Source organism: Corvus cornix, chromosome 1A, assembly GCF_000738735.6.
Source record: "Corvus cornix cornix isolate S_Up_H32 chromosome 1A, ASM73873v5, whole genome shotgun sequence".
Lineage (NCBI taxonomy): Eukaryota > Metazoa > Chordata > Aves > Passeriformes > Corvidae > Corvus > Corvus cornix.
This window is the reverse complement of record NC_047057.1, coordinates 58,741,303-58,754,980: the sequence shown is the minus strand read 5'-3', so window position 1 is coordinate 58,754,980 and position 13,678 is coordinate 58,741,303. Positions and strand designations below refer to the sequence as shown.

Here is a 13,678-nt window from a genome sequence, read left to right as displayed (position 1 = left end):
TTACCCTGCTTGCCATTGACAGGGCCCTCCTCCTTGTCGCTCGCCAGCTCATTCCTCTGCTCCAAAATGTGTTCTAGGGCGGCCTGCAGTTTGCGGGGCAGGATGGAGTCCTCATCTTCCATCTGTAAGACAGAGCCGACTCCTCAGGAACTGGGGCTGGGACAAAACCTTCTCCTACCCTGTCCCCAGCACAGCAGGGGGAGTACTAGAAATGAACCGTGAGGAGAGGGAGAAGGCATAATATGCTTGGCACATTCCCAGCACCACCCAGCGCAGTACTATCAAGAAGCACAAGAGGTAGGAGAAAGGGGGTATCTTTTTCTAAATATTCCCCTGTTCTGGAGGAATTTTAGATGCCTCACCCGAGAGGCTACTGGGCAGGGCTCACCCATGGCCCCACCATCCGCCCACGAGCACTGGCCGCGCCACAAAGAGGAGGTGTCTGAACAATGCTGGCACATGGCCAGGTGAACAGAGCCCCTGCTCAGGCACCGATCCTCTTACACAGGCATAAGGAGTTCGCAGGCAGCAACGGAGCCAAGGAACTGCCAGTGACTGTGCAGAGCTCCTACCAGCCCTGGCTGAGTCGGCTGATTTAGCTTAAACCTCCAGAGGAGAGGTGCAAGGTAAAGCATTACCCCAGAGCTAAGGCAGCTGGCAGGCGAGGACTGGGGGAAGGCTTGGCCTTCACCCACACGCTGCTCCCTGCAGCAGGAGGAGCACTCATCCCATCTTAGTCATGGGGCTGAGGCACGGCAGAGAGCGATGCTGCCAGCACTGCTCAGTGATCTGCCAAAGAGCTCTGGGAAAATGAGCTTCCTGGGCCAGGAGTATGTTTGCTCATTTATCCTCTTCCCCTCCTCCTCCCCTTCTCACTCATCCTCTCCACAACAAAGGGAAGGGAAAATCAGCAGACAATGTTGCCTACAGAGCAACAGACAGTTCCCATGTACCACCTTCCTGTTTCTGACCCATCCATCCAGTGCAAGGACCGGAGTGAGGAACCACAAGCTCCTGAGGCAGTAAGGATTTAAAAAAATCATCAAGGCTCCCTTCCCACTCAGGGCAGAGGATGTGATGGGAGATGGACTGATGGATGCAGGCTGGAAGAGCTCCCACTGCTTCCCAGCACACAGTGCTGAGCCAAGGCCTTCCAGCTCTGTCCTCTGCCTTACAAGATAACACTTAAGGATCCACAGGGCTCAAGTGCCACCATTTCTTCTCTTACAATAATTAAACAAGAAAGAGGTAATTCCTAATGATTTATTCCTCAAGAGCTGTGGTTTGGGACGCTGATGTTACATATATACACAGCAACCCCTATAACACTGCCAACCACAAGTCCTGCCTCGGTTTTTGAGTGGGGAGAAAGTGATCCATCCACCCAGGCAGGTCAGCAAACACAGGTGGAGGTAAGTTATGTAGGAAAAAGGGGAGAAAAGGGTATGAAATAGCTCTGCTCACCTGTCTCAGAAACCGGTTATTTACAAGGTCAACAACGAGGACCTAAGAATGAAAGAGCAAGAAATAAAACGGGAAGTAATTATTTCCATCATCAGAGTTTATCTTAATCTGTAACTGCTCTGGAGGAAACACTTCAGCCTTGTCCCTGCTCCTCCTACCCACCACTGCTGCTGGAGGAGGAACCCAACATGACCCAGGAGCAGAGTCCTTGTTGTGGCTTCCTGGGATATCACCACAGCACAGCTTGGACAACAGGAGGCTGTGCTCCAGGCCCAGCCCACCGCTCCTCACCGCACAGCGGGGTCAGAGCTTCAGCCTTTCTCCCTGTGTGCAGCACCACTTTCTCCTGGGTGGCAGGGAGGGAAATCCCTCCCTCACCACGTTCAGCCTTGCTGTGCTCACCCTTGTGCACCAGGAATCCAATTCTTAGTTATTTATTGCTATCACGAGGCACCTGTGTTAACCCGAGGGGCAGCTATCCTGGCCAGGCTGTAGCAATCACGCTTTAAGACTGACAGGCTTTGCACATGGCCCCTAGACAGCACTATGCAGAAACCAGCACAAACTTTAATAAAACCATCTCCTATGGGCAGCAGCCCCACAGTGGGGGATTCCAGCCCCCTGCCTTCCCAAGCTGTGGCCATGGCAGAACACAGACCTTTGTCTCCCCGGGGGAATGTCTGCCTCTGCCCTTACCCCACGCTCACGGCAGCCAGAGGACGGGAGCTCTGCTCCCTGGCACTGCCAGCTGCCAGGGCAGGCTCTGAGAGCAGCCTTTCTGGGACAGAAGACAGCTCAGCCCATGGGAAGCACCCTCAAGTAAGGCCATGGTGTGGATGCAGAGCTCACCTCCTCCACTGGCAGCTCCTTCAGGCGGGGCAGGGAGCTGGAGAGCAGGCCGATGAGGAAGGGGGTGGGCGAGCACACGATGTCAATCATGGAAGGCGGCAGCACAGGGATGTAGGTGTGCTGCCAGGTGAAGGGGTACAGGAGGGCCACCGTGGCGTGGCAACACTTGGAGAGAGTGCTGGAAGACAAAACACAACCAAGGACAACGGCTGGTCAGTCAGGGAATGAGGGGTGCTTCCTAGAAATCAACTGTTCCCCGATTGATCTCCCTAATTACTAGGGGCTTCCCCACATTTCTGACCACATTTTTCAGCTTCAGAAGCAATGACTTCTGAAAGATGACCCCAGTCCACACCCATATGACAAGAGATGGGTCCCACAGAATCAGAGATCTGCTGCTCCAGTGTCCTCATGGAAAATATCAGACAAACACGGCATCTTCTATGCCACTGCCTTTCCTTGGAGAAATGAGTTTATTCTCCCACAGCTCTCTGGTAGGAGTCAGGCAGGATATCCAGTTAGCCACGGCAGAGCTTGCCACAGGGCATCAGTTATTCATCTATTCTGGGTCTGGAAGCATTTTTATGTGTCAAGGGAGGGGGAAGGCTTGCTGCTATAAACCCTGTGTGTATAACATCATTTTGTTTTACCAGTATCCACTAAAGGAGGGGAGCTAGAGGAGGGCATCTGGTGCAGCATGGAGGAGTCATGTAGATTTATTGCTGATTTGAGAGGGAGGGGGTTTGGTGGGTGTGGACTTGAGCTTGCTCTGAAAGTGAAGCCTGCTTTCCCTCCCCTCCCCACTCCAGTTAAGTTTGGTGGAAGTGCATCCTTGTGCTGAATCACTAGGGCACGCTGAGCAGAGTGGTGGGGCTGGGGGACAGCTGGCTGGCTTCCATCACGTAAACTCAGTTTAGCAGAACAAAACCGTAGTTGCTGGGACACCAGTGTGACAGTACAAAGTAATCAGGCAGCAAACATTGGTAAACACATGACACTTTTTGGAGATAAGGAGATCCCAGGGGAGAGGCTGGAATCTGCTTAACCTGAAAATTTTATCTGGGACTGCAACAGGTGGGGAACTGGCACTTGGGAAAGATGCCTGGGAGGTGTCTGAGAAAGTCTCTTCACAAAATGGGGACAGTTCTCTCTCCCTTCGCTCCCAGAGGGTTGTCTTTTGTTAAGGGGATACTCTGTAAAAACAGAGGAAGAGCCTTCAAAGGCTGTGTAACAGACTGGTAGCTTTAAGCCTTTAAATGGGAAAAAACTTTCAGTTCCACATCCTTGTTTGGGAAGGTTTGAGTGTATCCCCCTCCCTTGTCTGCATTCATTCCTCCAGGCTGCCTCTCTGTTGCTGCTCTCCAGCTGTGCCTGCCACCATCAGCAAGCCCACACCTTGCTGTGTCTATCACAAATGCAAGGTAGATAATGAATCTGAGAGAAGCAAAATTAAAATAATGAGAAAACACAGACCTAGCAAGAAACAGAAACACTGAAAAAAAAACCAACCCCAGAAAAAAAGTGGGAATAATATCAAAGTAGATGATTGTTGTTGTACCTTTCATACAAGCTAATCTTGAAAGGAACTGCAACAAAAGCGAATGTGTCATCTTAGAAGTGCACTCCAAGCTAATGAGATCCTTTAAAACCATCTCCTTCAAAGCTGTGCTACTCATACATTTCAGGTCATGTTAGCAGATAGAAAAGCAGGAGCTTCTCCTCCTCTCCATTACTGCAGAGCGTACTTTCCACTCCTCGATTTCTGACTGATAATAGCCCTGGTAATAGCAGCAGCAGCATAGCGAAAGCTGAAAGAACTGCACCTTTCATCACTTGTGCACAGCAGTGGGGCATTACCACCACCCACTGGTCCTCTTCTGTGAGGAGAGGGTGAATGTGGAAGTGTTAGAAGTTTTACAGTTGTCACAAATCCTCTATTTTGAAGGTGTATCCAAATTTTCTGCCTCAACGTGGGACCTGAATTTACAGACAGCATGTGAAAACCAGTGGAAAACATCTGAGTCCAGGTAGCTCCACAGAGGAACAGTGAGCAGCTGAAGTACGTGGTTATTTATGGCATGGTGAGATATTATGGCAAGCTGTCTCCTACTATATTTATGGTGGCTTGTTCTTCCCTCAGCCCAGCTCTCGAGTCCTAGCGAGTACACATGGTACGTGAGAGATTGAGTGGGAGGAAAGATGGCTGAGCTCCAGTGAGTGGAAGTCAAAGACAGAGCTGTGTTAAGTCTGAAATTGTACACACCAGGCAGTGGGAAGTAAAGATAACTTCCCCTTCCACCCCTCCATCTGTGGATGACTCATCGCCTCCAGGGTGAAACCCAGTGATCTCTGCTCCCCAACATTTCTCACTGTGGAAGACCTTTGCAGGGAACAATACTGGTAGGGTTGGGGTCTTTGAGCCTCCTTTCTAGGCAGAGCAGTTCAGGGATGGACACAGAGGAGGTATCACTGAGGTAACTTTTTCACATGTCAGACTTGCTCTGCAGGTAGTCTCAGGGAGCTGCAGGTTGCCAGGAGCCCAGGAGAACCGTGGCCTTCTGGAGTGACTCAAGCCTTAAGCTCTCTCTTTCTCTTGCAATTGGCACTGCAACAAGCACTAAGGGACTGCTGATTCACACCAGGCTGCTGAGCCTTGCATAAGAATCCAGCATGATAAATCCCATTTATGCCACCTGTGTGACTATGTCGCTCTTCAGCCAGCAGCCACATGACTGCAGTGTGCTCTGGAAGTGTCATGCACTACCCTCAGGCCACACAAGTTCAGTCCAGCTGTTCAAAGGGGACACGGACACCACATTTTAAGGCTTTTGGTTTCATCAGTAATCTTTAAAGTACTGCAGGTCTTTGAAGAACACTTTCAAGATGCTGAATGCATTTTCACAGGTTCATTCGGCCTCCTGCAGGGAACATGGTTGAGCTGCATGTTGCTCACAGCTGAGACTGAGATGTCAATAGTACAGAGGCTGAAAAGTACTGAGGTACACAAAGAACCCTCAGATCCCTCCCTAATGGGCTTATTTGGATTGAGACTTGAGATCTCTCTGGCTAAGCACCCCTTGGTCAGAACAATGATACTGCAGTCACCTCTGACATTTGTTTGCGTAAACAACAGGCCTTCCCACCACACAGCACCCTGTGCACAAACCTACCATACAGCATCCTAGGAAGCTGCTGCTTCTTGGTAGCCACAGGTGGGACACAGGTGGCCAATACAGAAACTGAACACCACAGCTGCAACTACATAGAAACCTTCCTCTCCTGGGAAAACTTGCTCCAAGACTAGCTTGACTTGCTCTAAAAGGCACCTTGACAAGTTGCAACAGCTTCTGCGGAGGGACACCTGCTGTTCAGCCTGGTTGCTTTCCACTCCGAAGACAAGCATGTGTGATAAAAAGCCCCCAAAGCTGAATCCCTTTTTGGGTTTAGGATACTGGATGATTCCTGAAAAACACCATCGAGTCAAACATCCTGCTGTAGTTTAATGCCAGGAAGTCCTGTGGTCCCTGCACTAACCAAACTGCTCAAAATATGCTGGCATTTGGCAACTTAAGACTGTTTGAATATGTATCTTTTAATTTTTTTTTTTTAAAAGCTCTGCTACAGTAGGATTCATTTTTACAAACACCTTCAGATTTCTGAGACTGTGTCACATCTGGATTTACTTATGATGGATTACAGATCTGGTTTACAACATTTAGCAGGCACAGGAGCTTCCAAGCATTGTCCCATGACTTCACACAGCACTGCTGCAAATCCCACCAGGAGGATGCCAAGTTCCACCAGCTCTGTGGGGACCCTCACTGACTCTCACCAACGTGGCAGGTTCATGTAGGTGAAGAAGTGAGCTTTAAGATGATCTGAAGAAACAACACTATTATCTGACATCCAAACTTCATCCTTGGGTTTCTTCTTCTCCTTAATCAGCAGGCAAAAAGGGAGAAACCTGCGAGGCTGAGATTTGCAGTCCCAGATTTGTTTTTGTAGCACATGGTAAAAGGTTCTTCTTGATGATTAATTACCTTTTGCTGGGGATGACCACATTTAAAGTGTCTACTCTAATTCTTTCAGATCTGCCTTTGATAACAATGACCACTTTGTGTTGTTGATACAGCTGTGGTTTCTGGCAGGGACAGAGGCAATTGCCTGAGTTGGTCAGATCCACAACAAGCTTTTGAGATCTGGAAAAAGGAAGCCTTGATTTTAAGCCTGTGCAAGTTTTTCTTTTTAAAAAGCCTTCTGAATCTCACAGATCTCCTGCTCAGGCCAGTAAAAACTGCCCAGCTCTAGGTACCTTGTGACATCAGGTGATTTTAGCTGAAAGACGCCTTCTAAAAGGCTGGTCAGCAGTGCCTGGAGCTGCATCCCAGGCAACATCCCTTGGAAACAAAAGCAGCTCTCATGCTGCAGTGTCTAACCTGTGCCACGGTTTCCACTGCCCCAGGACTAAAGTTAACAGTGCAGGAATGAATAAAAGCTGGGGGAGACTACACAGACCAACACAGTTTCAACAAAGTCATTTTCCTGGGTTGTGAGGCAATGTATACCCCAGTATCCATAGTGACAGAGAAGAAAACCCACCCAAAAACTAATAAACCAAATTCTTTCCTTTTCCGCTGCCAAGCTGTGGATTGACAGGTATTTAAACACTCAATGCTCATTCTAAAGATGGAAAAGACAAAGTATTTCACTTGCTGTACACTTGTTAGATGCCTTTTTTGGCTCAGCTTGAAAACAGTTGAACTGCAGTTCATGCAGTATTTGGCAAGAGACCTTTCAGCTTTCTTTTCCCACAGAGTGATTTTATAGCAATTAAAAGATGAAAATAAATTGCACACATAATTTCTCTGTCATTCACACCCAGACACACCTTTACAAACATGGAGATAGTTTTTGATAGTGCCCACATGAACAACCACAAAGATGAATGATAAACATAAGTTATTGTGCATCTTTCACCATGTCACCTGTACTCTTCCTGCTAATCCATCTCAGCTGGATTATTTCTAGCATTCCTAACCTCTGAGCAGTTTCCAACAGCTGCTTTTATAGGTTTTTTCCTTCTCTTAGCTATTTCCAAAAAGTGTTTATTTTCTGTCCTCTGAAATTGGCATTTTCCCTCCTAGAGTGAATACTACTTAATACTCATTGAGTTCTAGGTGTTCCTGTCCCAGGAAAAGTATAATTTGGACAGAAGATCCTGTATCTACAATAGTATCAGCTTTCAAAACATGGAATGTCCACCAATGAGAAGAAGACACTGTTCACCTTAGGAAAGCCTCACCAAGCCAGTCCATTCAAGTCACTGAACTGGATTAAAATACAGTAGTTACTTAATTTTGAAGGCGATTTACTTTGTTTTCTGATTTTCACGCCTTTACAGTCCTTTGGGATCATTTCCAAGCTTTTGCTCCACAAAAATGAGCCAGAGAAACTTCATATTTTGTAAGAGGAAAAGACTCTCCTGAAATTGCTCAGAGCAAGGTCTTCTCAGAAACATCAAATATTCAAAGTCTCATAGAGAGCTGGCAAATCTACGGTAAATATTTGAATCTGAGCCCTGTGGTCTAACAGACCCTGGGTCTTTTAAACACAACAATTCCTTTTTCACAGGGAAAAAAAGCAGTTTATGAAATATTTAGAGAGTCTAGAAACTATGATTCTATACCTCTCTCCCACTCTCTTTACATGCCTGTGCAGGTGGATTCATTCCTAAGGACCCCAGATAACCTGACAAAAGATACAGGGCTGGGAAAAGAACACCAAAACCCATCGAGGTGCTTTGAATCAGAGCTATCACACCCCATGCTCAGGATACACAGTGTTGTGCTGTCATATAAAGGCGTGATAAGAAAAGATTTGGTAAATAAATGTTCATTCTAAAGTGATGCTTCAAACACCCCCCAAAAGTTCCCTGCCATTTCCTGATACCAGCCAGCTCTCATGTAGAGATTACAATGTCAATCTGTGTCCTTAACAAATTTTCTCAGAATGTAAAATCTATCCTACAGAGGAAGAGAAAAATATTTGAGAGCCTGTGATCATAGATTATGTCATAAATCACATATGTTACATAGAGACCTAGTGCTTGGATGAATTCTCTCACTTTTGATACAAGTCTAAATGCTCTGCATGAAATGTGTGGTTTAAGTATCCAGAATACTAAGTCTCTACACACATAATATATCAGTGATTATAAAGAGGCAAATTTTCCCCTTTCTGAACCAAGACAGCTGCCAAAATCTGCAAGTAGACAGTGCTACAAGCTTCTCTCTCCCCAGCCTTCCTATTGCTGTGATGAGACTGCCTGAGCTCTGCCCACAGAGAGCCCCGGATCCATGCAGAATGAATTTTTCCCCTTCATTTTCCTCTGGAAGGGGCCTCTCCATTCTTTGCCCCTGTGCTCAGTCCCAGAGCTGCAGGCCGCTGCCTGGAAGTTGTGAAAACAGACAGCTTAGGGGCATTGTACACTCCTGAAACCTGAGCGTGCTCCTAAGTGTCATTACTCATCCAGGCAGCTTTTCTTTCCCCAGCCTTGGCGAACTTTCCTCCCTGAATCCTCAAGTGCTTCAAGGGCTGGAGAGCTGCCAGCCCCAGCTGCACAAGATCTTAAAGAAACCCGGACCCATTTTTCATAATTTAGGGGAGCAAACAAATGCATTTTTAAAAGAGCGAGTTGAGCAGATTCAGAATAGAAGGGGGAAGTCCTCTGTCTCATTTCCCCTTGCCGCATCCTTTACTTTCATCCCCATAAGAAAAAAAGAAGTCTTCAGAAACCAATATGAAAATGCAAGCTGAAAATTTAAGAAGATTTTGTGACATCAGGGAAAAACTCAGAAGGGACAGTGATCTCTGCACAAGGCTTGAGCCTGGAATCCCAAGCACAGCTCAGCAGGGAACACTGCAACATCATGGAGCAAAAGGAGGGGGTTTGCTTCCTTAGCACCAGGGATCTGCTCTGAAATTGTCTGGAGGAAGTGGAACTTGGTTCTCCTTGGGGATGAGAAGCAGCACTTTTTGCAAGCTGCAAAACAAAATTATGGTTCATGGCCTAAGTTCCCCATTCCTGGGAAGAACAGCCCTATTCACGTCGTTACAAGGCTGGAAAAGGGCAGAGAAGGAAAAGAACAAAGCAGAGGCCTTCCCAGCCTCCCTCCCTTGCCAGTGCTTTCTTTAAGGAAATGCAAGAGGGTACCTGAGCTTGTCTGCGATAAAGATCACCCTCCTTTCCAGCAGCAAGGAGGCAAAGACTCTGCTCAGGTGCCGCACGCTGAGGGAGGTGAACAAGGACTCGAAATCAACGTGCTCCAGCCGGGAGTCAAGGGGCCGCCGCAGTTCGATGACCTGTTGGGGACAAAAAGAGCACAGGTGAGCTCTTGCTGCCCACCCAGAGTGTGCCAAGCAAGGACCCAGCAGGTATTTTCACAGCTAGCAGCCCTCACTGACTCCTGGTGAGCACCATGCAGCAGTAAGTCCTAAAGACAGTCTTTCCAAAGGCCTCCCATAAATCCTTCTTCCAGATGAAGACGATCCAGAGTCCACTCCAATAGGCACAGCATGAGATCAACCACAAGTTCTTCCCACTGAACTGAGGACAGGGAGCTCTTCATAAGGAGGAAAACTAGTTTGTGTCCAGCGAGGAGTGGTTTTCAGGCTTTCTGGTATTCAGGCAGCAGAATGTCACGGAGCCTTTCAAATCCACACTCTGACTTTTACAGTTGCGATTTATTTATTTTTTTACTGCAAGAATCTGGATGTCTAACCTCCTGACCATAAATTTTTTATATCAGTTACAGACAAGAGCAGCCTGTGGGTATTTTTCTTTGCTCATATCTACTTAAATAATGCCTGTCATAGCACCTTAGCACTTCATACTCCTTATCTTAGACAGATGCTTATCTAAATTGTTTTTGAAAGCCTCCAACACCAGACATTTCATAAATCCCACAAGAAAATTACTCTAGTTCTGAACTACCCTCACCAAGACCAACCCTGCAGCTGAAACATGTCAGTGGCAAATTACTTCAATTACTTGTTGTCTTACTCTCAGTATACACTCAGAGCAACTGGTCACATTCCTCTCCATAGGAAACTGCTTGTGTAGTGAAAGGTTATCACGTGTCTTCCTTTGTCCTTTGTTTTCTATATTAAGTAAACAATTTTCTCAAGCTCTGCCTGTATTTTCTAGACCACTTAGTAAGCAGAACTACCCATCTGGGGCTTTCTCTTAGTGGTTGCATGTTTTGGAAAATGATATTCTAAATAAAATTCCATCAGTACTGGAAAGCAGTCCCTTCACTTGCTTTCACAACGAAGGATTTTGTCTAAATAATACCACACTGTTACTTTTGCTCACTTTACGGCCCACTATACCACCAGATCCTTCTCTGAGGTACTGCTGCTCACTCAGTTACTTTCATGTTGTATTAGACTACTCCTTTCTTCCTCCCAGCATTTTGCTCGTCTGTATTGATTTTCACACCAAACCTTACATCTACAGAATCACAGAATTGTTTAGATTGGAAAAGACCTCTAAGATCATTGAGTCCAACCTTTGACTGATCACCACCATGACAACTAGACCACAGTGCCACATCCTGGCATTTCTTGAAAACTTGAATGTGCTTCTTGAATTTAGGGGAGTGGGGTACTTTGACTTTTAATCCCTTACTCTCCAAAATGCCTGCAACCAATCCCAGTGCTGTACTCTGTAAACATGGAGTTTATGCCATCAATCAGATAATTGATGAACAGGATCCTAGACACAAACCAGCCACAACGTTCTCGTGGCACACCACTGAGACTCTGCTCCTCCAGCACATATTTTTAACCAGCTTTGCATGTTCTCTGCAGTAATTTCATTTAGTTGGGACTGTTTTCAGTAGGGTTGAAGAGGATGTCCTCAGGTAGCGCTATGCTGAAAGCCCTCAGACACAACTTTATCAACTTGCTCACTTTCCTCCCTCTCACATTCAAGGCATGAATGCCTTGCAGCAAGTATGGCCAAAACTACATTCAATTTGTTTGTCTCCATCTTCCCACAGTCCTTCAATGCTACACCCTAAAGCTCTGCACTCTTAAAACCTCCTGCTGTCCTCACACTGCATTGTATGAGATGCAACACAGATCCTCACCTCCTCACTGTGAAAATGCCATTCTCAAAGGCTGCAACATTAGCCTGGTGTGGTTTCAATTATTTTTTGACCTGATCCACGCAAACAGAGGTTCTGTATTAAGGGTGATGGAGCACATTGTACGAAGCTGTCTTTAGGAAGTTAAGTGTGGTGTCCTTGAGCAGATCCAAGGTCATATGCTGGGCAGCACAGGGCCTGCTGTCTGTGCCTCTTGGCTTCAAGGCCAATGTCCTGTTTCCTTTTGCTATATTAGGCTGTGTCCTTACATTTATTTTTACCATAGGATTTCCATTTTGATTCCGAGGTCACTGAAGTCTCCATACCATCCCCTCTGGTCCCCTATTTTACTCCCCACTTTCCCCCCACAGCTGTCAGATCATCTGTCCTTGAAGATCCCCAGTGCTATGCCATGGTCCCAACTTCCAGTCGCTAGTCCTGCACCATTTGCTGGCCTGTTTCCCCCTCTCTAGGAAGTGTCCTTACCTCTGTTCCTGAGCCTGGCAAGAAGTTCTTGACTGTAATTGTCCGGCCCAGAGCTGGGAAAGGTGCCTCCATGACACTCCTCATGAGAGGCTGCACCAGGGCTGGGGAAATGCCCCGTCTCTTCTCAACCTCATCCAAGATCTGAAATAAAGGCATGAAGACACAAAAACATGCAAATCAGGAGGAAGAAGATAACACCAGGAATGAAGTGCACCAGCATCTATGTCCTCTCCTCAACCCAGTATCGACATGGAGCTTTGTATCAAAAGAAAGAAGGCACAAGGTGCAACTGAAGACCCTTCATTTCCTTTATCATGAGAAACACGGCTCCAGTGAGGTCACTGTAGAGCTGAAAATTTGCAAACTCTCTGCTACACTCAGAGTCAGGACTCCACCTTTTAAACTCTTTTGTGTTCTGGTAGTTCTGCTGAAGGAAGAAGGCAAGAGCTGACAATCTAGTTTTCCTATTAACTGTGCTTTGCTAGGTTCTGGAATTAGCATGTGGTTGCCTCACCTACACGATTTCAGACCCTTTCTTCAGATATTGGCTTCCCTGATCCCCATTCTTCAGGTGCTGGTTTCACTTTCAGGTCCCTCTTGACCTACAGCACAAATTCCCTCTCTTTCTCCCCCCTCACCTTAGAGAAGAGATTGAAGCATCCAAGGCGACTCACAATGCAGTAAACTTCTGGGAGACGCTTCCCTTTCCCACTGGGCTTTCAAGACAAACGCAAATACACACACAAAAAACACCAAGGAAATGTCAGAGTTATAACTACTGCAAAGATAGAGTGACTGGTCTCTTAGTTGTGCATCTCACTGGCTGGCTCGGAAACTGGCAGACATTTGACAGTACGGTGATGATGACAACCTGGCTCAAACCCTGGTACACCAGAAACAGTGGGGAGAAATGGTACATCCACAGTATGGTCCCAGCTTACCTAAACCAAATGACAAAGGCAGGGCAGACTGCTCTACAGAGACAACTCTGAACCCACAGGACCAGCACAGGTTTAGACAACTGTTTAACAGCTACCCAAACCTAAAGGGGATGAACCCTGTCTTCAGCTTAGGGGTGAAACAACAGTCCGTGGTCATGGTCGGGTGCTGGTGCAAGGAAAATGCAAGAGAGTTATGCCTGGAGTGGAGGATGGGACGCAGACAGGGACTTTGGCACTGAACAGAAGAGAGCAAAGCTGCTCTGCTGCTGCTCTTTTCATTCCACACTGGAATGAAGAGTAGCAGCTTTCCACTTTCCAGAATGGGTGCCAGCAACACCAACCCCACAGAAGGCTGCACCTCTAGGAAAAGAAAAAAACCCAGGGATAATTACCAGCAGCCTCCTACAATACCCAAATCGCCTGCTTCCATCTTCCCCGGTCAGGACAAATGAGAATGTCTCACTGCAGAAAGAGAAACCAGAAAGACAAGATACCCATCAGCCACGTTACCAGTTTCTGCCATACAAATCCAATATACCCACAGCATTTCTGCATTTCCCAAACACCCCTCTCAGAGCTCTGCCCAGTCTTCTACTGCAACAGCTCTTGTACTTAATTAGCTTGATATAGAAATCTGTTTCTCATGGATCAGGATATAAAGTACTGTACTTACCTGGCAAACTGATGGATGGGGGCCCAGTCCTTTGCATCAGGGAAGCAAAACTGAGGAATAGCTTTCAACTGATCTTCTGCCTCACGCATGAATTTGAACGAGCGCTCAAGCTAGCA

The 13,678-nt window shown here is 46.8% G+C and overlaps 1 protein-coding gene across 1 annotated transcript in view; it reads right to left on the bottom strand.

The window, feature by feature from the left end:
* The window catches only part of DENND2A (DENN domain containing 2A), a 58,363-nt gene that overhangs the window by 3,872 nt on the left and 40,813 nt on the right, over positions 1 to 13,678 (bottom strand). The window contains exons 10-17 of the mRNA XM_039570840.1: positions 13,563 to 13,672; positions 13,282 to 13,351; positions 12,587 to 12,664; positions 11,949 to 12,089; positions 9,527 to 9,675; positions 2,314 to 2,491; positions 1,465 to 1,506; positions 5 to 122 (exon numbers count right to left, since the gene is read on the bottom strand). Of these exons, the coding sequence (XP_039426774.1) occupies positions 5 to 122; positions 1,465 to 1,506; positions 2,314 to 2,491; positions 9,527 to 9,675; positions 11,949 to 12,089; positions 12,587 to 12,664; positions 13,282 to 13,351; positions 13,563 to 13,672 (886 nt within the window). The remainder of the gene's footprint in view (positions 1 to 4; positions 123 to 1,464; positions 1,507 to 2,313; positions 2,492 to 9,526; positions 9,676 to 11,948; positions 12,090 to 12,586; positions 12,665 to 13,281; positions 13,352 to 13,562; positions 13,673 to 13,678) is intronic.